General features: G+C 42.9%; 1 protein-coding gene across 7 annotated transcripts in view; it reads left to right on the forward strand.

Annotated features, from left to right (window-relative positions):
• The window catches only part of Arhgef6 (Rac/Cdc42 guanine nucleotide exchange factor 6), a 121113-nt gene extending 94239 nt beyond the window's left edge, over window positions 1-26874 (forward strand). For 4 of the 7 annotated variants that reach the window (XM_050159689.1, XM_050159693.1, XM_050159696.1 and 1 more), the window contains 13 exons: window positions 2313-2451; window positions 5453-5512; window positions 7539-7685; window positions 11240-11326; window positions 12089-12167; window positions 13132-13277; window positions 14361-14486; window positions 16007-16027; window positions 17178-17271; window positions 18554-18631; window positions 20721-20820; window positions 23494-23548; window positions 24790-26874. In XM_050159689.1, the coding sequence (XP_050015646.1) occupies window positions 2313-2451; window positions 5453-5512; window positions 7539-7685; window positions 11240-11326; window positions 12089-12167; window positions 13132-13277; window positions 14361-14486; window positions 16007-16027; window positions 17178-17271; window positions 18554-18631; window positions 20721-20820; window positions 23494-23548; window positions 24790-24930 (1273 nt within the window). In that variant the 3' untranslated portion in view covers window positions 24931-26874. The remainder of the gene's footprint in view (window positions 1-2312; window positions 2452-5452; window positions 5513-7538; window positions 7686-11239; window positions 11327-12088; window positions 12168-13131; window positions 13278-14360; window positions 14487-16006; window positions 16028-17177; window positions 17272-18553; window positions 18632-20720; window positions 20821-23493; window positions 23549-24789) is intronic. The other 3 variants (XM_050159691.1, XM_050159690.1, XM_050159692.1) reach the window with 3 other exon arrangements.
• The last annotated feature ends 790 nt before the right edge of the window (window positions 26875-27664 follow it).

Consider the following 27664-nt stretch of genomic DNA (forward strand, 5'->3'; position numbering starts at 1 on the left):
GACCTGCGTATTAAGTTCCCCATAGCACTCTCACTAGCTGCTGGCCCTCCTGGGCCTCAGGTTTCTCAACTGTAAAATGGGAGAAACAGCTATACTGAAATCCTTAATATAAAATGGTAGCTTTACAAATCCCATCAGCTTCATCTGAGCAGTTTTATTAGGACGTAGGTTTTATCTAGTTTTTGTTTTGTTGTTGTTGTTGTTGTTGTTGTTTAGTTTTTTGAGACAGGTGTAGCTTTGGTGCCTGTCTTGGAACTAGCTCTTATTGACCAGGCAGGCCTTGAACTCACAAAGATCTGCCCTCCTCTGCTTCCTGAGTGCCGGGCTTAAAGGTGTGCACCACCACTGCCTGGCTATCTGTATTTTTTTTTAAGATTTCTTTTACTTTTAATCATGTGTATATGTGTGTTTCTATATGTGGGATGTGGGCATGAAAGTGAAGGCACCCATAAGGTCCAGGAGAGAGTGTCAAATCCCTTGAAGCTGGAATTATAGGCAGTTGAGCTGTCTGATGTGGGTGCTAGGGACAGCTCTGGTCCTCTGCAAGCAGTGGTATATACCATTAATTGCCAAGTTTTTCTCCAGCTTCTGCTTTTATGTTTTATGGATGAGTTATTCAGGGCTCACGTTCTGTACAGTATTTTCCCTCAGCTGCCTGTAGATCACGGCTGGGGAATGGATATCCTGGATAACACTGATGATTTGATGTGATTGTTCAGTTGTGACCTAGCTGCCACCAAGGCAGCCACTCTCAGGCTGTTGCCCCTGACACACACATGGTACTGCATGGCCAGGGCTGCTATTGTGGTTGCTGAAACTGCATCCTCAACTGCATCCAGAAACCTGAGGACAGAGAGTTCATTCTTAATAGAGAGCACCATTTCCAACCCCATTTGCACTCAATTGCTGATGGGGAGTTTCTCTGAACACATTGCACAAGCTGTAGTAACACTGTGGTTGGGGACCACTATGCAAAGTATGTTCAAGAAAAGGAATTTGGCCACGTTTCAGTAGAGAATTCTTGTTTGGGGTGACAAGGAAGGTTGGTGAGGCCAGCAGCCATCTCAAAAGTGAAGACTATCTTGTAAGCACTTGGACATTCTGGAGTGGGAAAGCTTTGATGCTGAAGCACCTTCTTGCAGGATGGTGAGTATGGAGAGACAGGAAGCCAGGGAAACACTCGACCTACTGAACCGTGCTAGAAGGGATGTGGGGTGTGAGGAAGGCTTGAGCACTGGGAATGGACAGGAATAAAAACAGCCAAGGAAATCTGGATATGTACAGGTGACCAAGGGGGTTAAGTGGTCAAGGAAGAAAGCAAAAGTTTCTAAATAAATTCCTTTCTTTCTCTCAGTTTTCTTCCCCCACCCGTCTCTCACTCTTCCATCTTTCTCTTCCTCCCTCCCTCTGTCTTTCTTTTCTTCTTTTTCTTTCTCTTTTTCTCCATCCATATTCCTCTTCCCTTTTCTCCCTTTCACTTTGTTCTTTTATACAGAATCTCATTCTTTATCTCAGTCTGTCCTAGAAGTCACTATATATAGCTCAGGATGACCTTGTAGCTCAGTCTGACTTTATTTCATGGAGATTCTCCTATTTCCTGAGCGCTAGGACTACGAGGACCACCACACTTAGTTCTCTATATTTTTAAGTGTCTATCAAATGGCCCTGCAGTCCCAGACTTTCTAGAAAGGCGCTGAAACAGAGAGAAAGCAGCATCTGAGATATGCATGGTTTTTAGGGCGCGGCTCATGAAACATACTTTGATTCCCACCAATACGCTGTCTTCTGGAAGTGTTCAGGTAGCCTGCAGAACTGTATTAAAATCCTAGGCAAAATGACTATGTGGTTAGTCACAGCAACACCCTGCTGCCTGAATATAGCTTTTGGTTCAGTTGCCTGAAAGGGAGGGTTTACTGAATGGTCAATCTGGGCATTAGACCAGAAAACAAGTAGAATGTTTGAAGTGACCAAGAAAACATTCTATGTTAACCTCAGACTGATGTCATCTGATAGACTCTTCACCTTATCACTTGGGTACAGCCTCCTTAAAGGTGGGGAACTTACATTTGGCTCATTGCTGTACCACCATGTCAGGACAGTCTGCTCCCCAGTAGATGCTCAATCAAGGATCCCAAGTGTGGCCTACCACCATCTCCTCTGTGCTGGGCACGGAGCTAATGGCACTGGAGGGATGGATAATGATCAGTTTCATTGTGCAAAATATACTAACCCAGTAAGTCAATGCTGACATCAGATGTCCAGCCGTATTGAAAGTATGTACCTTTTTCTCTTTTTGAAAAAACAAACTGTAGTGATGATCTAGAACGATTCATGGAAAATCAAGGTGCAGCCAGCCCAGGTGTCCTCATTTTAACGACAAGCCTCAGCAAACCATTCATGCGACTGGAGAAGTATGTTACTCTCTTGCAAGAGCTGGAGCGACATATGGAGGTAAGGAAAAGCAAGCTTCAGCAAGGTCCTCTGCCCACTGGGGTCCTGTGTGCTGCACAAAGCAATGCTCTGCCTCCAAAGCAGCTTTGTTACAGATCCAGAAAGCATCTTGGTTTCCAATGCTTCTTGATCTGATCTTCCATCTTCCCCAAAGATCTCCTAATTTTCCTCTTTATGCAACAAAAGATGGTCCCCCTTCTTTCCTGCTGCTCAGTTATCGTACCCCCCCTCTTCACTCATCTCTTCCAGGTCTCAGCCCTGTTGCTTCCCTCAAGACTATGCTCATTGATTGACTTAGGTTTCCTTTTGTCATCTTGTCTGTAGAGCAGTGGTTCCCAGCCTTTCTAACGCTGCGCCCCTTTGATACAGTTCCTCCTGTTGCCTCAACCACAAAATTATTCCATTGCTATTTCATAACTGTAATTTTGCTACTTTTGTAAATCGTAATATGAGTATGTGATATTCAGGCTATCTGCCATGTGACCCTAAGGGAGTCTCAGCCCACAGTTGAGAATTGTTGCTGTAGGTGATGGGCCAGTGGCAATAAGACCTACGAATCTCTATCGTTCTGGTACATTAACTAGCATTACTGTGATAGGAAAAGCACGCCAACATCAGAAAACATAAAGAGCGGCCAAAAAAAATGAAATATAAAAAATATGTTTGTTGCAGATAGGAACACTGTAGACATTTGCTTTTCTGACCCTGGCATTCCTTATAAACGGGTCCCATACTCCTGTATTACTGGGCATCAGTATGTCTACAGCAAAGTCCACTCACATTTTTGTTCATGAACTTAAATGTTATTTGTGCAACTACAATCTTTTCTAAATATTAGAAAATGCAACAAGGACTGATCATTGAAAATTAAGCACCCAGATCTGGTTGTGAGTTTTCAAAGCAGGCACATTGCCTTGAGCTGTTCTTTCCTGATCTTGCATGGGGTGCGGAGGCGTGGGTGGGAAAGACTGTGTTTACCCTAGTTGCTCTTCCTGTGTCTGGAGAAAGGGGTTGAGGTTTTTAAAGGGGTTGGTTATCTTTAAAGAAAACGGTTCTATGCTGCGGTGCTTGTCAACGTTTGTAAAGATTGAAAGCGTCCTCTCTGAGCGAAAAGCTCCTTCTCAGAGCATTTGAAGTGCCCAAAAGTTGGAGGGAGTTGGGAGCTGGTGGGTAAGGACTGCCAGAATGATATTTCAGCTGGGGCTTTTGTTGACCTCGGGATGCCTTTCCGTATGCTAAGCCAGTTCGCCAGGCCCTTTGAGGTTTGCCCTCCCCCCTTATCACAAAAATCCAGAAACTGTCACTTCTCACTGCTGCAGTAGGAGCACAGCTAAGCTGAGGAGGAACTCCCAGGCCTACACGCTCCTCCTACCGCCTCCCTCACCGACTTCTAGCCCAGTCTCCATTTGGTCATATTTGCTTTGACTTCCTTCTGAGTGCCACTGTCAGAGGAGTGTACCACTAGGCCAGCGCCCTCCAGGGTTCTCATCACTTGTTAGGATAAGTTTTACCCTGGAAGGATGTACACTGACTTTCTGTGAACAATCCTGCCTGTGGCAGGACTCGGCTCTCTAGTTCTGCTACCCTGTTTTCTACCCAAGACTGGATGAGCAGAGTTGGCCTTCTCATTTCTCCCGCTGAGTTCAGGGGTAAGTGTATACATCCCTAGGTGAGAATGCATGGCATATCCATGTTCCTCAACATTTGGTGCACTATAGGATCAGTGATGTCCCTCCAAGTGACTATGTTAATTATTAAATAGTATTTTTTAAACAATTTTTAAATGTAAATGTTTTTACTGCATTCTTTTCTTCCCCCAAGTTTTCTCCCCTTTCCTCCCCATCCAACTTTAAGTTCTTTTTCAAAAAACAACTCCCCAAGCCCCTCAAACCTAGAAAATAAAATACAGCAACACATAAAAGAGCAAAACAAAACCATCAAACTAACCAAATAAAAGCACACAAAACAAACTGTGGAGCCCATTATTTCTTGGTTATGGAAATGAGAAATCTTACCTCAATTATGATACCTATTATGCTGTTACTAAATATATGATACATTATAAACTATCTTAAAAGTCTATTGTGCTTGGCTAAACACTGCTGCTCTACAAGGTGTATGTATATATGTGTATGAATACATTAAAACACCATCTACCATAAATATTCATAATTTTTCTTGTTAGTTAAAAAGAAAAGATAATAGTAAACTCAAAGGTTATATGCAAAGTAGTCAGTTGTATAATATGATAAGCTAAGAATTAAAAAAAATACCAGAATTTAGGATCTCAGTACTTCCAGTAATTAGGCGATAAAGAAATTTTCGGGGGCTGGAGAGATAGCTCAGCAGTTAAGAGTAAATCCTAGTTCAGATCCCGGCACCCAAGTCAGCCAGCTCACAACTGCCTGTGGCTCCAGTGAGCTCCAGAGGAATCCAAAGCCAAAGCCTCTGGCCTCCTCTGCCACCTACACTTACATGCTTATTCTCTCTCTCTCTCTCTCTCTCTCTCTCTCTCTCTCTCTCTCTCTCTTTCTCATACTCTACCTCATATGCACAGATAATTAAAAATAAAATAATCTTAAAAGATAAGAATAAATAAAAATTCTTTTGGTTCATAGTTCCATGAATTTTAAGACAGGTGTGGATTCATGTAATCAATCACCACCATAGTGAAGATATAAGACAGTTCCATTACACACACACGCACGTGCACGCATACACACTTCTGCCTTTTTGTCCTTTTGTGGCCATATGCCCATCCCACCTCATCCAGGGCAGCATCCAGCCTCCTCTAATTCTGTTTTTATTATTTATTTTTAATTACTTCTTTTATTTTTGAGATTATGATATAATTACATCATTTCCTCTTGCCCTCCTCCCTCCAAACCCTCCCGCATACCCCTTCTAGCTCTCATTAACTCACGGCCTCTTTTTTTCATTAGCGTTGTTACATGCATATGTGCATATGCTGATATTGTTTTTCACTGTATTCCTTTGATAGGACACTCATCCGGACCATCAAGACATTCTGAAAGCAATCATAGCATTCAAAGCACTCATGGTACGTGACCCTCGAAGACTGTCATTCTCCATTTTGTATACTTTGGTGCTGAAAGAATGGTCCGTGTGTAACAGTTCTTTCTTTCAGCAGAGGTCCTCTGAATGGAACCAATAAGCTCTCAGGACAGTAGTTCAGTGATTGTTACATTTACTTTTGTTCTCTGCAAATCATGCTTACCTATGAAAGGCTGCCAGACTGAGGGTATAAAGCAATCCCATTTGAAAGGCTTGGCCACATTAAGCATTGATGTGTAGGTGGGGGGTTTCCTTTTTTTTCTTTGTCTTTACCCCCATTGCTCACCTTAGGTATGTATAACTTGTCATTCTCTGATTGGCATCAATACTGGATTTCACTGTTTATGCCAAAATATGTGAATTCGTTCTTTGCATATGAGAAAAGGAATCTTTCCTAAAAGAAAAAAACACATTGTACTAAAATGTAATTGCTTAATATAGATTGCTACCCGAGGTAGCTATCATCTTGCATCTCGAGAATCAAGGTTAGCCTGTCTCCTTGAACCCACTGATGTAAAACCTTTGATGCCATTTCAGAAGGGGAAAAAACCTTTATTTTGAGCAATGTGTTAAATTTAGATATATTTGACATTTCTAAAGCCTTCTGTGGGATTTGGACCAATGTTTAGCTTTTGATCCTTGCTAGAAGGTGACTGCATAGCCCTCCTCGGCACTTCACTTTTATTGCTTCTGAAAGGGAAACAACTGAGGTGCCAGGCTTCAAGGGAAAGCTGAAGATCAGGCAAGGCCTTGGGACAAATTTGCACCTGTTGTCAGGCAAAAGAAGTAAAAAATACCTACAGTCTTACATGGCTCAGCTCAGTAGAACAGCTCACTCAAGCCCATGGGTGGCGTGGCACTTGTTGCAACCTGGATCTCTTTGATGCATTCTTCTGTACATGAACACAGAAGACCAGAGGGTCCAGTTTAAAGTCATAGCCTCAGTTACATAGTGAGTTCGAGGCCAGCCTGGGTTGCACAAGACCCTGTCTGAACAAAGGAGACTAAAATACACCCCTCTAACAACAGAAAGCAAACGTGCTTCTTGTGTTGGAAAACTCGCTTTGATAGTGGTCATATGTTTACTGCAAATACATATGCTTAAAATCTGTATAATGTATTTATTCCTTAAAGTCTTAGTTAAATGATGCAACAGATTTTTTTCCCAAAAAATATTATACATTCATGTGGACAAAATAGCATAATGAACCATTTGCTTAGACTTCAGTTATTCATTTTGGAATGAGTACTGCTAAATTACTCTAAGATAGCTTTACTCTTCTGAAACAGGTTTTTATATCCCTCTATATATTTCATGTCCCACATAGTATTGGCAGACTGTTTCCTGATTTGAATTTCCAATTTAGACATCATGAAATCCACTTGGATTTGTTTTCCTCCAATACCTTTAGGAATAAAAATCAGTTTAGTGTTTTGCTAGGCACTGTTGCTCCCTAAACAAAGTCAGGACAGTGCATGTGTTTCATGATAAACTAAGTTAGATGTGCTGTGACATAAAAAAAAAAAAAAAAACATTCTTTTTGCCATTCTGTTTTTAAAGCTCAGAGAGTATTTTCTCTCCATTTTTCTTATCATCAAGTTGATACCTTGTTAGAGAGTGAGCATAGATCATATAAATGAAATTATGTAGTAATTACAGCCCTATTTGCCCATGGCAGCAAAGGGCTGGTTGCTGTCTTCGCTCTACTTGGTGGGACTCTGCTCCTTAACTCTCCAGACTCTTCTCTTCACGGGGAGGGAGCGATAAGCCCCTTCTTACCGCTCAATCTTGATTCCTTGGCAAAATGGAAGCTCTCCTTTCTCCCTATAGCATTGAGAGGCTCAAAGCTATGTAGTGTATTTGTTTGTCTGGCAAGAGCACGGACGGTTATAGAATTCAGGGCAAGCAATAAAGGGCTTCAAGGAGTCAAAAAAAGTACCTTATTTTGAACTTGCTTTGGGTCTGGGAGCTTTCCCCATCTCTCTTACCAGAATTACTTTTGCATCTGTAGGGACAGTGCCAAGATCTGAGAAAGAGAAAACAACTGGAATTGCAGATCCTTTCGGAACCTATTCAGGCATGGGAAGGAGACGATATTAAGAGCCTGGGGAATGTGATCTTCATGTCGCAAGTGATGGTGCAGTACGGAACCTGTGAGGTCAGCCCTCGGCATTGCTGCTCTTGTACTTTCCTTTCCTTTACTTGTTCTTCCACCAAGGGCAACTGGGGTAGAGGCAGAGGGAATAGAAAATATAGGGTAGCTTTGAGGCACATTTAGATGGCGATATCAACTGAAAAGGGTAGCTTATGGGATGCAGAAGATGGCAGCTACACTTTAAACCTGCCGACTTTCACAAGACCCTCGGTATCTATCTGCATGGAGATGCCCTGTGAGCCGCTTTTCATGCACTATGGGAATGTAGGTGAGAGGTCCGCGTTCAGGACAGAGATTTCGACTCTCTGACAAATGTACCTTTCTAGAAAGTACATATCCAAAGAGAAGCACAGAGGTTGAAGATGGATTATTTCTCTTAGGAAGAGGCCAGGGTAGGAAAGACATATCATGTCACCTGGTATGATTTATTGGATGTTAGCATTGTCTCCCCTCTCCATAAACACCTTCCTATACTCTCTGATGTGCTTGTGGCAAAGATTCATTACTGTGGGTTGGTAAGCAACCTCATTAAAAATGCAGATACCCTGGGGAAGGTTAATGCAGTGAGGGTAACTATTAGTCATTCATATCTTTGGGATAAAATCCTTGGGTGAAAGGAGGGGGATGCATTGTGGGACTCTGTAGGGGACACAAAGAGGGGAATAGAAAAGAACTGGGGATTGTAGTGTCACTGAAATTCCTGGAGGAGTAATTGAAAGTGGCCAGCAAGCTTAGTGTTCTGGAAGGTTCAGAGGTCAAGGAGTGTGAGGACAAAAAGAAGCCATCGGATTTTGCTAGAAGGCAGTTATTGATGAGTTTGAAAAAGCGGGGGGGGGTGCAGTTAGCGAGGAATCAATGGAGAGAAAATGAGGGAAGCAAGTAATTTGGCAATAAAATGTCAAGAAATGAGATATTATGAATGAAGAGCCGCATGGGGTGAGCAAGGGCCTTAAGACGGCGATGAACATATGTTAAAGGCAAAAGAGGAGGAACTAGTGAAACAGAAAAGGCTGCTGAAGAAGAGCAATGTCTGTGGAGGGAAACAAGACAAGAGAAAGATTGGAGAGTTGTTCTAACAGTCCTAAAGGTTCGCTCTATTCAAGTGGGAAGGAGATTGAGGAGATAGCTGTGAGAATAAATTACATCAAATATTTTTTTGTTTTGTTTTGTTTTTTAAGACAGTATTTTCTTTGTGTAGCCTTGGTTGCCCTTGAACTAGCTCTGCAGCCAGGCTGACCTTGAACTCACAGAGTTACACTTGTCTCTGCCTCAGGGTGGACTTTTTGTACCTATTCATTTTGACTCTGTTAAGGGAGCAGAGCAGCCCTATGTGTTAAGTTAACTTTACTGCAATCAAAACCTATAGTTGACAATAATACATTATAAGAATCTTAAAAGAGCTAGAAGAGAGAGTTTCTTTTCACTAATAAGCAGTTTATCCGTTGGTTTGTTTATCATGTATGCACATATGTGCATCGGGCAGAAGACACTGGGAGGGGTTGATTCTCTCCTTCGGCCACATGGGTCCTGAGAATTAAGCTCATGTCTTCAAATCATCCACCAGACCTGCTGTCAGATGAGCCGTGATAGCACCAGCCCACTGGCCCTAGAAAGGACTTTGAGTATGCTTGTCAGGAAGAATTGACAAAAGTTTAAGATAGAAGACACACTAATAACTTGGATTTGGTCATTGCATAATGTATAATGTATAATGCATTGCCACATTGTTTCTTATAAGTGTGTACAAATATGTTATGTGCCAATCCAAAAAAAAAAGAACCATGGGCTGAGGGTGAAGAGGACAGTGGATTTAGTATGCACAAGGCCCTGTGTTGTATTTCCAACATCATACACAGAGACCAAATAATCCACACCAGTTTTTAAAAATGTATTTACATCTTTGTCTTACTCGTCATACAGTAACTATCTCTCTCTATGTGTATGTGTGTGTGTTCATATGTATGCTTTTCAGAGGAGGTCTGAGGTTGATAATAAATGTCTTCCTCTATTACATTCCAATTTTATTTCTTACTTTAACTGGGGCTTACCGATTTTTGTCTAGACTGGATAGCCAATAGGCCCCTAGATCCCCTTGGCTGTAACCTTACAGCACTCAGTATTTTAGATGCTTACTGCTATGCTAGGCAAATACCTGTTTGCTAGGAATCCTAACCCAGGCCCTCATGCTTGAGCAGCAGGTACTTTAGCCACTGAGTCCACAATTATCCTACTATTAATGATTAGAAGTAATTTAATGACTGGGAATATTAGAAGACTATAAATTTATTTTTTATTTATCAAAAAATTTTATTTTACAACCTAATCTGTTTCCCCTCCCTCCTCTCCTTCAATTTCTTCTCCACACCCTCCTTTATCCTCCTCCCCTCCTCATCTGTTCAGAAAGGGACAGGCCTCCCATGGGCGTCAACAAAGCCTGGCACATCAAGTTGAGACAGGACCAAGTCCCTCTCCACTGCATCAAGGCTTGGCAAGGCAACCCAGCATGGCGAATAGGTTCCCCAAAGCCAGCTCAAGCCCCAGGGACAGGTTCTGATCTCACTACTAGGAGCCCCACAAACAGACCAAGCCACACAACTGTCACACACAGGTAGAGGGCCTAGGTTGGTCCCACGCAGGCTACATTGTTGTTGGTCTGGAGTCCGTGAGCTCCCACGATCTTTGGTCAGCTGTAACAGACCATAAATTTCTTATCTGCTGAAATCAGCTTCACTTAGCTACTATTCGAAGTAAAGTTATATTTTAGTTATGGAAACTTTGAGACAGAGTTACTTTGTGTCCGGAACTAGCAGTCACACTGTTCCAGAATCTGAGTGAGTTCAGACCCTCACACACTCCGGGAATAACATACATACTTGTTTGGCACTTTTGAGTTTTATCTTTTTATCATTTTATAATTCACTGCCGGTGCTCAGGTCGATGATTATGTAAGGCCTGTATTTTTTTTTTATTTCAATAACTTTTTTTTTTCATTTATTTTACACACCAACCAGTTTCCCCTCCTTCCTCCTCTCCTGTCCCCTTCCCTCTCCCCATACACCCCTACTATCCACTCCTCCTCCATCTCCATTCAGAGAGGGTCAGGCCTCCCATGGGCTTGCGCAAGGCATGGCACATCTAGTTGAGGCCGGACTGAGCTACTTCCCTTACATGGAGGCAGGGCCAGGTAATCCAGCATGGGCAACAGGCTACCCCAAAAGTCAACTAAGTGCCAGGAAGAGGTCCTGCCCTCACTGTTAGAAGCCTTCCTAAGAGACCAAGCTACACAGGGCCTAGGTCGGTCCCGTGCAGGCCCCATGACTGTTGGTCCAGCGTCCATGAGCTGCCAGGAGCTCAGGTCAGATGTTTCTGTGGGTTCTCCCACCTTGACTCCCCCAGCTGGTACAATCCCTCCTCCCTTTCTTCCACAAGACTCTTGGAGCTCAGCATAGTGCTTGTCTGGATCTCTGGTAAGGCCTGGGTTTTGAAGCGGTGCTTTCGGGAGGTCCTAACAAAAATGGTTCAATGATTTCCTGTTCATGATTTTTATTCTACTTCAGGAAAAAGAGGAGCGATATTTTATGCTGTTTTCAAATGTCTTGATAATGTTGTCTGCAAGTCCTCGGATGAGTGGCTTTATCTATCAGGTGAGTAGCTCCGAATGAAAGAAATGAGCAGAGGCCAGATGCAAACAGGTTTCCCCTCAGACGTGATATAGGCACCATGGCATTTGGAGCTCAAGCCGGCAAAGGGAAAATGTTCGAAACCTTCCATAATGAACATGCTTGTGACAACAGATGTTCTTGAGATCAAAGACCTTTGTCGTCACATAATCCTGTCCCGGCTATCTGCTGCTCCACCTATGAGCTAAGTTTCCAGTTGTGTAAATAGCAATCTAAATCTATGATTGGATAAATTAGTAACAGCTGTTTACAGACCCGTCTGGGTACTGCTGAATGCCACAAAGCTGAGACTTGATCCTGTGATTGTCATATTGTAGACATATTATATTATTTGGACTTGTAAGAAGCCAGTCCTTAAATGCCTTAGGGGATGAAACCTCCCTCAGGCTGTTCCCAAAATGTAGACCATTATGCCGTGATTCTCTGTTATATGTGATCCTGGCCATTTACTCCCTTTCATAAAATGTGGGCCTTTGCTTTTCAGTTCATATGAAAATACGGTCGAAAGCAAACTGTTTGAAATCGTGAGCTTAGGATTTAGGGTGTATTAGCCAAACTCACACTTTCTCCCTTGCTTTCTTTTCTAATTGAAATCTAGACTAGGGCAATATTATCTATTGTCAGACTAGTGAAATATGTCTAGCCATGTGGTTTCTGGGAAGATCAAAAGTATGAGAGAAATATGTACAGTCACAGAATTAATAAGAATATTCTTTCTTCTGCTAGGGAAAAATACCAGTAGCAGGGATGGTGGTGAACAGATTAGATGAAATTGAAGGGAACGACTGCACATTTGAAATCACAGGTATGCCATTTTCTCCTTCTCATGTAGCTACTTCAGATCCTTTTTGGAAGCAAGTGGAGTTTAAACAAATAAATGCTATTATTTTCTCCCGTATAGCCCCTAATCAGGTTTGACAGGGATATGGCAAAGCCCTTTCCACTGCCCAGGACAACTAGAGTAAACTAAGAAAACAATGAAGCTTCTTGTCATTTCATAGCCTCGGCTTTGCCATTACTTTCCATCTTTTCTTGTATCAAAGCTACTTGTGAGAACTGGAGAATAACAAAATGGACCGGCCTTCTCCTTCTCTGTCATGTGGTCCATGGCGGCCAAGAAGCCAAAGGGGTGGACTTTTGTCTCCAATCTTATCAGCCTGTAAACTGGCAAGGTGTGGTTGTGTTCTAAATAGCCACGAAACTTTCTATACAAATTAAGCCCAATATTCAAATTCTCTCTGACATTTTAGGCTATTGTCCCCTTTGCCAGGCCTCTGTGATTTCCTTGTAATGGCTGTACTTGTACGTGGATGTCACAGTGGGGAAGACAGTGATAATGTCCCTAGACCTTATCAAACCCTGTATTCAGCAGTAAGGAACCTATAATTTGGTATTATTTTTTTAACTGGTTTCAACTACGTGTTGTTCTATCTTGGACACTGGGCAAACCAGTGCGATAGTCGGGGACTAGGCTATGGACTAGATAGCCAGTCAGTGCACTTCCGGTTTTAGATTGCAAGTGTGTTTGTTGTGAGGTTTTATGCTCTGTCTAAGATTCTATAAAGTGGTAGAAATCCAGGAAGGTTTTAGAAATAAAAATGAATAATCATTTGCCATATTTACAACTCCTCTGTTGCGAATACTGAAGTTTGAAAGGGTTATTTCATAGAAAGGAAGACTCCTGAAAGTAGATGCCCAACTGAAGTACGCTTGTGAGTAAGACACAACCGTGTGTTTGGTTTCTAAATGTTCATACTTGGGTGATCCAGGTAACATGATAGAGAGAACTGTGGTCTATTGCAACAATAGCCAGGACTTCCAGGAATGGCTGGAGCAGCTGAACAGACTGACCAGAGGACCAGCCTCTTCCAGCTCATTGTCTAAGACCTCGTCATCATCCTGTAGTGGGCATTCTGTAAGTACTTCCCTGGGACTCATCAAGTACTGGGATGAGCGGAGTAGTGGGACTATTGAAGTATTAGGGATTATTCAAGTTTTGTCAGACATTGCCTGCTAAAGCCTTCTAAAAATCAGCAGCGAGCATGCCCTTTGACTTTGGGTGGTCTCTGTAGATTTTGAAGTACAGTTAAACCTCACTAATTCTGATTTCTTATCATTGTGAAGCCCATTGAAATTAATAAAGTATTTCAGTTAAATATGTGTGATTTTGGTCAGCAGCAGTCTTAGGTACTCAGCTAACCGCTAGTCAAGTGTCTCCCACCAGAGGACCTTCTAAGAGGATTTAATGATAAACAAGATTTATTTGTTTCATAACTGTTATTCTCGCCTTAATCACGTGCCATGTCAAAGCAAGTAGTTCACCTCTCTGAATGCCTAAAATCTTCATGTAATCTCACGCACACTTTCACATCTGCTCAGTAACCCGCATGAAAGGTAAACACTCAGCATTGACATCTGAGTTCTCGGAAATCTAGAATCTGTGGAGTTGGAGTTAATGAGATTTTACTGTACTTGCTGGGTGAAATGGAAGCTCTCCTCGGTTGTCTGTTAACGCTCCACCTTGTAATGCCAACATCTCTATTCTGAGTGCCGTGTGTTGTGGTGGTGGAACATAGGCTTTGGCATCAAGTCTGGGTTCAAATCTTGTCTTTGCCATCTTCTAGCCAGTCGCATCGCTTCTCTGAGCCTGTTGCTGTCTACTCTGACGAAAGAGCCCACTTAAGAATCTAATTGAGTGCCAAACACATCACTGAAACTCGAATGGTTTCTGTTGTTCCACTTTCCTCCCTTACAGAGGAAACATTTCTGCCGTAAATGGAATTGCAGAAAAGAGAGGACAGGATCATGGGACGCCAAGTCCATTTCTAATGTTGTTTAGAAACCGTTAAGTTTTCCGACTGGACAATTTTACCATTTCATCTTCCCCCTTTGTGTCTGGCTTTGCTGATCCAATGGAGCTATTGCCGTTCTCTCCCTGCGTGGTACCAGGTCGGGTTCAGATGGCAGATTGCCAGCATCTCATGAGACATTTTCCCAGTCTTTTAGCTCTACTGGACAGCCCCGAGGACCCTTGGAGCCTCCTCAAATTATAAAACCGTGGAGTTTAAGTTGCCTACGACCTGCACCTCCACTTAGACCAGCAGCAGCACTAGGTTATAAAGAGGTAATTTTGCTACATATGATATAAAATGCTTCTGACAAGCTAATTTTAGAGCTTATCGCAAATAGTTCAGAGAGAATATGCTAGAATTTATGATAGGGTATATTGATATATATACGCATACATATGTGTATATATATATATCGGTCTTGAATTGCTAGATTCAGTGATTGTTTCTTAATTTTTCATTTCCCTGTTGTCCATCTATAGACATTGATAGAACTGAGCAGTTCAAATGTTTCTCTAGTCTATTTCTTAAGTTCCTCCGTTGTCTCTCCACATGGCGACAATAATTCTTTAGATTAGTTACCTATGTACACACGTCTCAAACCAGAAACGCTTCATTGAGAGCTGCTTTTCCAATCAAACACCCAGTTCTGCGCTCGTAGCATGTGGTTCAATGAAACCCAGGCAGTAAAATGTCATGAGACCAAGCCATGTGTCTCAACTAAGAAAGCAGAGTCTGCTGTAGTGAGAAGAAGAGAAGATTGTAATTAGAGGAATGTCTTTTTATAGAGAGGCTTCTCAGTTTCAGCCTCCCTCACAGGGCATCTGATATTTGCCTCGTGTGCTGCCAAGATCTACCATGACCAGGGTGTCTGTCTGGTCCTTTTCTCTAAAAGGGCAGTCAAGGCGTGGTAGTCTCTAGCTCCCAGAACTACACAAGTGTTACCTTTTCCACCGAGTGAGGTTCCCCCTTACTTATTTCTAATTATTTCTTATTTCAGAGAACATGCTCATTTATTAATAACTGCTCCTAAGGTCTTGTTGTATGAAATGTAGTTGCTGACAGTTACCATTCTCTGTCCCTTGTGTTTTGGAGACTGCTCAGTTTGGAGTGTTTTTTGACTTGAGCAACCATGCTTCTGCTCCAATTCATTGTTGCCTCCATTTCTCAGAGCCATAAAACAGAACAATATATAGATGCTGGAGGATTTTTTTAACCCTTTCAACTGGCTGATAGGAGGCATGACTCGAGCATTTTTTTTTAAAAGTAACTTCAGAATTTGGGCAGGAAGTGGTTTCACAGGTTTGCTTTGAAACTGACCCGCAACCATTCATCTCTCTTTGATCACTTAAACCAGGAGTGCCACTTCATAGTAACCTATTCCCCTTTTTAATAATGGAAATGTTGCAACTGTCAGTTACTAAATTCATACCAAGGTGAGCTCTGAAGGGTAAAGTTGGCTTAATCCTTCACATAACTAATCCATTAAAACTAAAGCATGATCACTGTGTTTCTGCTGGGGGAAGAGAGTTATTAATATATTCTTGCTATGTACTGTGCATTTCGGTGATTTTTCTGGCATTTGTAATTCTGCACAGAACTGGATTCTTTGGACTTTTGCATGAGGATATTGCATCTGAAACTAATGTGGGAATTGTGGTGATATTCTCTCCATGTAATTTATGATAACACTAACATTTCAAATGTTGTTTTAGAATTATTGATAAATGGATTTGGTCATTATAACCATCGGCCTCTCACGCTCATCTTCTCTTTCTTTACATATTCATTTTAGAGGATGTCTTATATCTTAAAGGTAAGGGTAGAACAGTGGCATCGTAATGTTGTTGTGCTGTAAACTTTGATGAATGAAGCTTTTCTTTATGCTTGTTTTGTCCCTTGCTATAATTGGCTAAAATGTGAAGATGCAATTCTGACATGTAAGTACTTTCTTCAAAAGCAGGCTTGTGTTTGATACGTGCAGAATGTTACTTTATATATCCTGCCTTTAAGATGCTTGTTTTCCTATGTTTTTAATGCTAGCTTTTCCTCCTTTTTTTTTTTAAAGCACGTGTGGTTTTTCATGTTTGTCTCTTTTCAAGTCTAAGTGGACCACTGTGGCTAAGTGAAGGCAATTAAATTATTTGTTTCGTATATTTTAAAGTTCTAATTATTATTCCTGTATTAGATAGATATATTCATACATACATACATAGATGATGGGCAACATGTAATGTCAGGATAATACCTAGGGATTTGAAGTGTAAGACTGTAAGAGTCCAATCTGTTTACTTTCATATTAACATTGATCTGTTTTATTAATTATTAGTTATGCATATGACAAAACCCAAACTCACTGGTTTTCATCTCCACTGGGTACTAATTAAAAGTGTGGCTTTGGCTGTATATAATCGAGAGATACTTGTCAGAAAACCCTTCATGAAATTCTTCTCTCGGAGAGAACAACGTAGACTCTCCACCTTAATTTTCCCATCCAACTGACAGGAATTCTAGTTTTCTTTGTTGGACTGTGTTAAACAAAATTTGCTCAAATAGTTTTAAACTCTTAGAATAGAGACACATGTTCTGACAGTAGTTACATCTTCAAACCATCCATGGGGAACATCAACCAAGTTAGGAATGCTGGTACTCTTCTGGGGTTGAAATTCCATTACTCTTGCTGCAGATGGTACCCTACAGGCACTGACCCTCCTGCACAATCTGCATCATTCTTTATTCTTATTCTCATTCCTATGGCAACTGAGAGTGGAATGTGATTGCCTGTGCTCTGTTGAACCTTTTCAAGTTTATTGAAGCCATTTTTAGTGTGTGTAATCTAAAATTCTGACACTTTCCTAATGGATGCTATCGCGATGAGAGATGCATTCGGACTCATTTTATTGGCTCTATTTTCATTTCTATTTGGGAGAGAATGCTAATTCACAAAGAAACTGTTATCCTTACAGGAATCTAGTAAGAGCCCCAAGACAATGAAGAAGTTCCTTCACAAAAGAAAGACAGAGAGAAAAGCCTCTGAGGAAGACTACGTGATTAGGAAAAGTATGTGTTCCGTACGTTTGCCAAGTTATTTATGCGTGAACACAAACATGAGAATTTTTTAAAAAGCAGATAATTAGAGCAGTTTGTTCTTGGCATCAGCTGTTATAAAAATATGTGGAAAATTTGGTTACTTCTAAGACTTCTGAATAAGCTGTCCCCCGCTGCCCTTCCAGATGACTCTGACAGACATCACTCTACCGTTTTCCTGCTGCAGGACACTTCACTCCACCTGGTTTAGCACCCCCCCATGCGGCCCATTTGCTATGGACATATTTTTTCCCTTTAAGTTTCTGATGCCTGAGATATTTTCTGAACAAATAGACTAAATGGACTGGAGGACAGAACTCCTTCTGGTAGTCTAGTGTTCAGGGATGTTCTTAGTTGATCCAGGAGTCAGTCTGATGACATTCGAATAGAGTGCGTTATCTAGAGAGTTGATAAAGTCAGTCAAGTGATAGGCCTGTATTTGGCTCTAAAATTGTGAACAAGGAGTCAGTGATGCAGCAGCATTGCATGTACCAGCTGCAAGTCTAGCCTGGATCAATTTTTGCTGTGGCTAGGGGCATAGTTCAGTTTACAGAGTACTTGCGTTGCAAGCACAGAGTGCCACATAAGCCAGGCACGGGCGGCATGTGCCTGTAAACCCCACTTGGGAGGTGAAGGTAGGAGCAACAGAAGTTCACGTTTATCCTCAGCCTGGGTTACATGAGACCCTGTCATAATATAATAATATAATATATTATAAATAATATAATGTCAGATTAAAAGTAAATCTTTGCTGAACTCCAATTCCTGCAACTCCAGTCCTCTCCACAACTAACCTTATTAGTGGAGCATTGCCATCTGAGCATTTAAAGACTGAGATGGTGGGGGGAGAATTAATGATACACTGGCTGATTGAGAAGATGAGCGGGGTTAATAGGGCAAAGCTCTTAAAGAAGGCAAGCCTTGAAATGTAGTCACCAGGATGGCTTTGGTATACTGGATGAGCGCTGAAGCCAACTCCGAGCCCCAGTGCTGTAATTTTAGCCTTCAAGAGATGACTGATAGAACCCCCACTAATTTAGAGTTCTGAACTTCAGGAGTAGCCCCTGCTCCTGACTACTGACCCCCAAGCTCTCAGGGTTACTGGTGGTATCATTCTTTTGTCCCGAGAGGCTTGAACAGATGTTTGCCTGCCTTTCAGAAACATTGCGAGTCCTTGGCAGTGATGGGCACAGCATCATTTTGAGTGTCCGGGGTCATATATCTGTGAGAAGTCATTACTGATTCAATTTGACAGGTACAGCTGCTCTGGAAGAGGACGCTCAGATTCTTAAGGTGATTGAAGCCTACTGCACCAGCGCCAGTTTTCAACAAGGTAATGATGGTTCCAGTAGAATCCCCCACACTGCTTTCACTTATGAACAGGGTTTGTTCTTTGCTGTTCACTGTCTCTTAGGGGGCATAAAAGAGCCTCGGTGCAGCTCGGTTGCAGGGTGTGGAAAAAGCATGTGGCTCAGGGCAGAGCAGAGGCGCAGGGCTAATCTTCCAGATAAGCTGCTTTTAGCTACTGGGGCTTTGTTTACGCACTGGTACTTTTCACCCAGAGACACGGAGAGATGTAAGAGGAAAAAAGCTGGAGGTAAGAGAAATGAAAACGACTTTTAAAAAAGTCACTCTCTTTTGATCTACCCAGATACCTTTGCCAGCACTAGTTAGGAATTAAAGACCCCAGAGAGTTCCTGTGTCTGCGAACTGATGCTAATCTCATCTTATAGGCAGAATTGGAAAGGAAGTCAAAATACTATCTTTCATCAGCTATGTATTGAAGGGAAGGATGCTTCACCAGACTTGGGTTTCAAAGCTGCTCTGAAAATCTGGAAATGTAGTTGCACACCTGAGGCTCTTCAAAATGTTTAAAGTGTCTCGAGGAGCTGTTAGGTGAATGTGTTTCCCTACAGTTTTCAGGTGATGCCCTGAGAGCTAGATGCTACCTTCTGGCGAGTCCTTGTGTCTCTTCCAGTCCAAGTCCCATTGACTATAGATATAGGACACCCTTTAGAAAGTCTCTCATATTTGCATCAGGACCAAATGTCCCAGAGTGCTGTATTTTTCACAGCTACTGACCAGCTGCTTACTTGATATGAGAGGCCTTTCTTAGGAGACTGCCTTGACACACTCTTTGGAGGGAGCACATCTCACCGGCTGTCACAAGAGGAGAGCATTTGATGTGGACATCAATACATTTCACCACGAGCAGGGACAGTAATCTGCCTGTGGTTTCTGGCATGCTCGGTCCTTAATAGCAAGTTTTGATGAGCTGGGAGATGAAAGAGAGAAGTTTTGATTGTGGAAGCTAGGGTGAAGGCGGGGATGAGGCGACAACAGAGGAGCATCCCTCAAAGGAAACCCAGCCTTACTTCACCTCTGGGCCATTGGTTTTCCTAGATGTAGAATCCATCCAAGTACTTAGAGGTGAAAGCTCAGGCATGTGACCCGACCTAAAGATGCACAGTTTTGTTCCTCCTCCCTCCCCTCCCTTGTACTTGTGGGAAGTATCTAATGCCATGTTTGACGTTCAGATGTAGCCAACGTTAGCATCACCGTGACCCTCCATTTCACCCCGGTCAAATGTCCTGTTTCCCTAGAACCAACTCATCTTGCCTTCCCATATTCATCCATCCATCCATCCATCCATCCATCCATCCATCCATCCGTCTTCTGCATACTAATTAAATACTGCGAAGAGCTATTCACTGAACGTGGAGACATCTCACCTCTGGGAAGACGGGAGTTATCAAATAGAAACAGTGAATGCGTGCACTCTGAAGGATGTTGTTCTAAAACAGAACAGGCCAGTGACCCAGGCAGACCAAAGATTAAGTTCTTGAGCTCAGAGAGACAGGCTCTAAATTGAGCAGTGGAGAGGTTGAAACTACCCGTCCCATCTTATGCCCCAGGCTGTAGAGACAGTGTGGGCAGAGAGCAATGAGGAGACCTGAGTTTTGTTGCTGATATGATGATCTCCCAGGTCCGCTCTACCCACGGTCAAGAATAGCTTACTGCCACTCTGCATTTCCCTAGAAGGCTCCAGAAGGAGCGAATGCTGCTTCAGAAGCCCTTTCAGCGTGTCGTAGCCCAGAGTAGCGCTACTCCTGGCCCAGTCTTTACTGACTCCCTCCCTGATCACGGGACGTAGTGTGCGGCTCCTGGAGGAATGCAGAGATGGGGTGACCAGTGGTCACTTCTTTACTCTGGGGAGGTCTTAGCACATCAGTCCCCCTTCCTGAAGAATATGTGACATCATTTGGCCGTTAAGAGTGCTCCCTGTCAGGAAAATTGCAGAGTGGCTTGACTGCCTTCTGAATGCAGGGGTCTGAAGAAAGTCGCTGCAGCAGCAGTGGCAAGGACTAGGGCAGCCTTGGCTAACCACTCCCCACCCCATCTCTATGCATCTTCACTTACAGGCACTCGGAAAGATTCTGTCCCACAAGTGCTACTCCCTGAGGAAGAGAAACTCATTATTGAAGAAACCAGAAGTAACGGGCAGACCATCATCGAAGAAAAGTGAGTAGAGAAAGTGACCCCTTTCTTGACATATCTGGGGCCTGCGAGTAGGTGTGGCAGGCTGTCTTAGGGCTTCTGTTGCTATGATGAAACACCGTAACCATGAACAGCTGCAGCAAGAACAGTGCTCAGTTAAGCTTACAAGTCTCGGGTCAAACTCCAGCACTGAGGGAAATCAGGACAGGAATTCAAACATCCTGGAGGCAGGAGGTGATTGATACAGAGGCCATGGAGGGGTGCTGCTTACTGGCTTGCTCCTCATAGCTTGCTCAGCCTGCTTTCTTATAGAATTCAGGACCACCAGCCCAGGGATGGCATCACCCACAATGGGCTAGGCCTTTCCACATCACTCACTAATTTTTTTTAAAAAAAAATGCCCTACAGACTTGCCCCCAGGCCAATCTAGTTGGGGCATTTCCTCAATTGAAGCTTCCTCTTCCAAGATGACTATAGCTCTGCCAAGTTGACATAAAACTAGCCAGCCCACAGATCCTTCCTCAAAGGGCCCTTCTTTCTCTTCCCTCTTCCTTCTTCTTCCTACTCCTCCTTTCTTTCTTGTCCCCATCGCTCTCTTCCTCTTCCTTCACAAAAAGGGCCTTCTCTGCTGAGCATGCAGTTGGGAGCCCCAAGAGGGCAGGAGGAAAGGCAACAGAAACGGAGGTCTAGAAGCCTCCTGCTTCCCTGTGGAGTAAGCAGCTTCCCAGTACTGGAGATCTCCAATCCACATGGTGTGTCTGGAGGTACCCAGGAAGGCCTTAGCTGGCATCCTCCTGCCCACAGCATTGCTGCTCACATCTTTCCAGTCAGGGGCCACGTTTCTCACAGCTGATCTCTTGTAAAGTCCTAAAACAATCTGGTGAAGAAGGCATCACTTTCAAAGATGAAAAAAAAAATTAGGTTCTGGGGAACTGTGTCTACGGCCCACCTTTCACAATTATGAGTGTGACTTACATGGAGGTGCGGTCAGCTTAAATACCTCCCAGCTCATTAAGAAGCACGGAGTGGCCAAGAACTCACTCCTGTATGCTTGAGTCATTTGTGAGGTCAGGGCTGAATTTGCATTGGCCACGCCTCTCCCAGTGCTTGCCATTGTGGATGTGTTTTCACATATGCTGTATGGGTAAAGCGCTTGGGTTCAAGAGAACAGGCCAAAGTCCCAGCTCTGCTCTGTTTGCTATGTATCGCCAGTGTCATCCTGGGCCAGTTCTTCCAGCTCTCCAGATGTGTTTTCCTCATCTGTAAAATATTTTCTGAGCTGTCGAGTAATCAAATAAAGTAGCTATAAAGGTTGGCACTCAAAAATTCATAGCAAGTATACTAATTACTAATTGTTGTTATTAAGAACATAATTATTGATACAGTAATCATAATAGCCTGGTGAAGGCTTCAAGGAAGGTAGTATTGTCTCCATTTTACATGTGAAGAAAGCAATGGCTAAGAAGAAATGAGAAAGAAACTGATTATACAAGGGCAGAGTAATAGGAAGAGGCAGGATCAAAACCAGGGCCTGGAGAGACGGCTCAGCAGTTACGAGCACTGACTGATCTTTACGAGGGTCCAGTTTAGTTCCCAAGGCCCATGCTGAGCAGCTCACAACTGCTTGGGACTCCAGCACCGGGGGGAAGCTCGTTCCCTCTTCTGTCCTCCCAGAGGGTCTGCACTCACATGCACGTGAACACATACATCAACAATGAAAATTAAATGTAAAACACCCTCATCTAAAACCTAGGTCTTTAAATTCCCTAACGAGAAACAATTGGAGGTAAAAAAAATCCCACAGCTATCCAGGAAACTTTATCATTTTAAAACTTTATTATTTTTAATGTCCCGAGTCTCTGTCATGTGGGGTTAGCTAAATGGAAAGGATAATACCATAACATGGCTATCACAGCGCACCCAGGGTTTTCTGATCCCCCTCATTATATAGTAAGTACTATTTGCTCCTACTGTAAAGCGACAGCCATCAAAGCTTAGGATGGGAATCTTAAAAAGTTGAACTCACGGGATGAGAAAGTGGAGCAATGGTTTCCAGAGGCATGGGGGGGGGGGGGAAGTAGGTGATGTGCGTAAAAGAAACCTACAAAGTTTAATTATATAAGATGATAAGTAGGTTTTAGTCTATCGAATAAATATGCAGCCTAATGACTAAAGTTGACAATAATGCCTTTTATTCTTAACATTGACCAAGAACATAGATCTCCAGTGCTCTCAAAAGACACACCTCAAACAGTAGACACAACCACATCTGGTGAGGGCTGTGTTAATAGCTTCACTTGGGGCAACATTTCATAAGACAAACTCCTCAAAGCATCATGTTGTATACTTTAAATGTGTACAGTTTTTATTTGTCAGTTATACCCTCAAATTGGAAAAAAAAAAGATAAATTTTATGGCTGTTACCTGCTGTTTTCTGGCCACTCAAGCTGGAGCTGTGTGGGGAAGGAAGTGCGTAGTATAGAAACGGCGCTGTAGCGTGGTGTTGAAATGGGCTTGTGTGACGAGAGCTTTTATCCGATGAAGAGAAAGAATGTCCATCAGTCAGACAGGGATAGTCCCCATCAGCTAGAAACCCCACTGATACCCGTAGCTGTACATATGTAGAGTTATGGCTTGCTCATTTATCAGCACTTTGGTACCAGCCATCCATCTCTGAATTTTCTCTGTATGTTTTAGGAGCCTTGTTGATACTGTGTACGCCTTGAAGGATGAGGTCAAAGAACTGAAGCAGGTAATGCATCATTAAAGTTATCTTCTCAGGTAGCAGAATCGCTCTGGCTTCTTGGCCACCCACTGGGAACTGGTGTCAGGTAAAGTCCAGGAGCAAGGTACTGGGGTAGAACTTAAGTGATATAAGCCCAACTTATATCAGTTGGGCTTTATTTCTTTAATCACGTGGCTTTGATGTGTGCAGCAGACTCCCCTTTGTAGATACTACTTTCTCATTCCCTCACATCTTAAAAACATGTAAGCAAGCCCAGGTGGGGGGGGCACCTGCCTGTAATCCTAGCTACCAGGAAGGTTGAGGCAAGAAGGTCGCAGATTTGCTAACCTGGGCTGCAAAGCAAGATCTTGTCCTGGAAAAGTCAAGAAAGGAATGGAGCAATGAAGGAGAGGCAGGAAGAGGGAAAAGAGAACTGTCTTGGGTGGTTGGTGAATTTGCTGGTGATGGAGTCCTAGGCTCCATCACTCCACCTATGTGATGAGACTGATTGTACCTGTGGCAAGGGGGAGGATAAGGAAGAGGAGAGTCCAGAGCCTGGAGGAGCACTTGTAGAGTTCAGAGCAAACTCGGGATAGGGCACAGCAAGGTCCTGAAGTGAGGCAGACCAATGAGGCCGTGAGAAGTAAAGCAAATGGAAAGAGACATGCTAGAGCTGGAATTTTACGGTACATGATGGCACAGTGCTGGAGTGAGGAGAGAAGACAATAGAGAAACTTCACCCCTGGGTGTCTGACTTTCTATAGTGGGCATCCTTTCAGAGATTCAGAAGCTCTAGAAGAGGTTTGGGTTGATGGGGGGGGTTACTAAGTGCCCTTTAGAACATAGTAAGTTTAAAGGGCTCATAATCTCCAGATCGACCGGCCACACTGGCATCGTCCTGTGAGTTTGGTACTCAGAAGATGAAACTGGCACCAGAGATATTTGGGAAACCCTTTAATACACAGTTGCACTGATAGAGAAGTGACCCTAGGTGAAAAAGTGTGGAACCAGGGCAGATCCAGTCTTAGGGAACACTTGTATTTAAGTAAGGATTGTAGGAGGGTGCTCACTCATAGGCAGAAAAATCAAGACACAGCCTGGTCTCAGAATAAGTAGTCAGAGTGAAGGATGCCATCAGGAGGAGGAGAAGGAGGAAGAGGGGGAGAAGGCGGAGGAGGAGGCAGAGGAGGAGAAAGAAGAGAAGGAGGAGGAGAAGCCATGGGAAAGGCTGTCTTGGCTCAGGGATCAACAACTTCTTTCCCTTCTAGGAGAATAAGAGAATGAAGCAATGCCTGGAAGAAGAACTGAAGTCGAGAAAGGACCTAGAAAAACTGGTCCGGAAGCTGTTGAAGCAAACAGATGAGTGCATTCGAGCTGAAACCAGCAGCAAGACCTCAATTCTCCCATAACCGTCACTGTGCAGCTGAGCACTCGTTGAAATAGCCAGCTGAATTTGACTGTGCCCTTCAGCTTTTTCTTTCTCTCTCTCTCTCTCTCTCCCCCTCTCTCTTTCTCTCTCACTGCTTGAGTGTTTGTTACTTGGTTATCAGTTGATTGATATTTGTTTTAACAGGGGAAGCAACCTGGGGTGGTGATAATACTTTGCTATGCCCAACAGTCCTTTACTACCTAATTTGCTGAAGGCAAAGCTTCCCAGGCTATGTCTAGAGTAGGTGACAGTGAACGCCTTTGCCCAATGCTCCAGCTGTACTTTTCTAGATTGTCAGTGGCTCCCTTCCATACTTTAACAATCATTGCCCTGCGTTGTCTGTTAAGACCAAGAACAGTGTAGGGTCCTCATTCCCTTTATGCTGGTGTACATTTCAGTCAGTGGGGTAGGAACTCCAACTGTCCATCAGCAAACTGCTTCCGGCAATCCCCCCTTAGCAGCAGGGCAGAGCAGCTACTCCTAGTGCACCGGAGCTTGACAGCCCAGCCTTCCGCCTCTACGCCTCTACGTAAGTTTTCTACCTCCCCACCCCACCCCTGTGCTTTTAGGCAGCCATACCCAGTGGTGTGTAAACTAGTGCGGGCACGCTTTGCTTATTTTGTCAGCTACAAAAAGCAGCGACTTTACCTTGACTATTCATACTACAACCTTTTCCTCTTTCTAAACAACCTGGGTGACAAGACGCCATGTACACACCTTCCACCCCTTCTTATCAAGGCCCAGTTTCTGCAGTGAGAAGTTAGAATCATCATTGCCCTCTTTGGTGTAGGCCTTGAGTACGATGAGCCAGTTTGTATATCCTGAGCGAAAGCCCCACCACCACCAGCTGCGCTGCTTGCTAGTGAAGCTGATTGTCTGAAACTAGTTTTCTCAAGTTGGGCATAATGCCGAACCATTGGCTTTGTAAGTAGTCCAGAAATCTGAACTGTGAGAAAGGAGATTTAGAAGAGAGCCCCAGAAGAAAACTGTACACCTAAATTCAACACAAGTCAAAATGGTCCAAGGTGACAGGATGGGGCAGAGCAGAACTTGTCCACCTCCTCAGATGGCAGGGAAACTTGGACAGGTGGCAAAGTCACTTTAAAGAGAGACTGAAAGCCAACAAAGTCTTCTATGTATGTGTGGTGCATGCCTGTAAGTGCTGTTTCAAAACCAAACTCGAGGCCTAGATTCTTATTGAGGAGTCCTTTGCTTTCTGGAATGGAGGCTCTCACAGTTTCCATGATTTCATGGTACAGGGCATTGTCTCCTGCTACATGAACAGCAGTATAGCATCCACAGGAAATGGAGAATTCCTGAAGTCCACCCTCAGATGCTTGTTCACACAGCGTCTTCGGCAGCGTGAGTGAGGGTTTCTAAGAATGACTGGCCTGTTTCTTCGCCCTGCGATTTCTATGAGACATCTTTCATGTAAAAATTTAAAATAAGAAACAACAGTAGCAATCCAGATGTTCACATGTGTTTTGTCTGTGTTTAGTCAATAGTTTGCAATCCATGTGCACATTTTAAACTTTAGTGATTACCAATAATTTAGCTGATTGCTTAGGACATTGAAAGGTCTCAAAAGGATGTGTACATATGCATGTTTGGGGACTTCGCCCTTCTGAGGAGAGGCCCTTGGTACTTGGGATAACGAAACTTGTGCAGTGGGCTGCCCGCGCTTACACACTAAATAATATAAAGGAAATGAAGCCATGTTAACCTGACAGCTGTGTCTCAGTAGTTGTGTTGTTTACAATACTCTATAAATGGGTTCCTGTTCCTCTGTAATTAAACCGCTGCCCTTAGAGGCCTTTCAGTTTCTTCTCTGTCATGTCCCTTCTTACAGGAGCTCAGATTTTCTAAACTTGTTTTTATTTTAAAGACTTTTAAAATGAAAATTTTCAATAAACAAGAATAAACAGTGCTTTATAAATAAGACCAATAGTTTATTTTTTTTCTATCAGTTGATGTTTAGGAAGGTAGTTTTTAAGTGTACTTTCAGGTAACAATGATGTAAGCTTTCAATCCATACATACATCATACTATCAATGGTCGGGGCTAATTTAACATATCATTTATCACCTCACATATTACCGTATCTGTACTGAGAACACTTAAAATCCTTGCTTTTTAACTCTTTTGAAATATACAAATAGTATTAACTATAGTTACTGTATTATACAAAGATGAACTCTTCCTGTTTTACTGAAATTTTGTCTACTTTAACCAAGACAATGTCCTCTCTCTTTCTCCACCCAGGCCTAGTCAGCCACTATTTTACCCTCTAGTAGTGTGTGGGGTTCTTCTATATATGTGTTGCTTTTGTTGGTTAATGAATAAAAAATCTGGCTTGGCCTGTGATCGGGCAAAATAGAGCTAGGCGGGGAAAACTAAACTGAATGCTGGGAGAAAGAAGGCAGAGTCACAGAGACACTATGGAGCCACCAGAGGAGAAAGATGCAAGCCACAAGCCAGAACCTTGCCAGTAGGCCATGGGCCTCATGGTAAAATATAAAATAATAGAAATGGGTTAATTTAAGATAAGAATAGAAATGGGTTAATTTAAGATAAGAATAGAAATGGGTTAATTTAAGATAAGAGTGAGCTAGAAATATGCATAAGCTAATAGGCCAAGCAGTGTTGTAAATAATACAGTTTCTGTGTGATTATTTCGGGTCCAGGCAGCCGGGAACAAACAAGCAGCCTCTTTA

The sequence above is a fragment of the Alexandromys fortis genome, unplaced genomic scaffold (assembly GCF_014885135.2).
Source record: "Alexandromys fortis isolate MF-2015 unplaced genomic scaffold, M_Fortis_MF-2015_v1.1 scaffold_95, whole genome shotgun sequence".
NCBI lineage: Eukaryota > Metazoa > Chordata > Mammalia > Rodentia > Cricetidae > Alexandromys > Alexandromys fortis.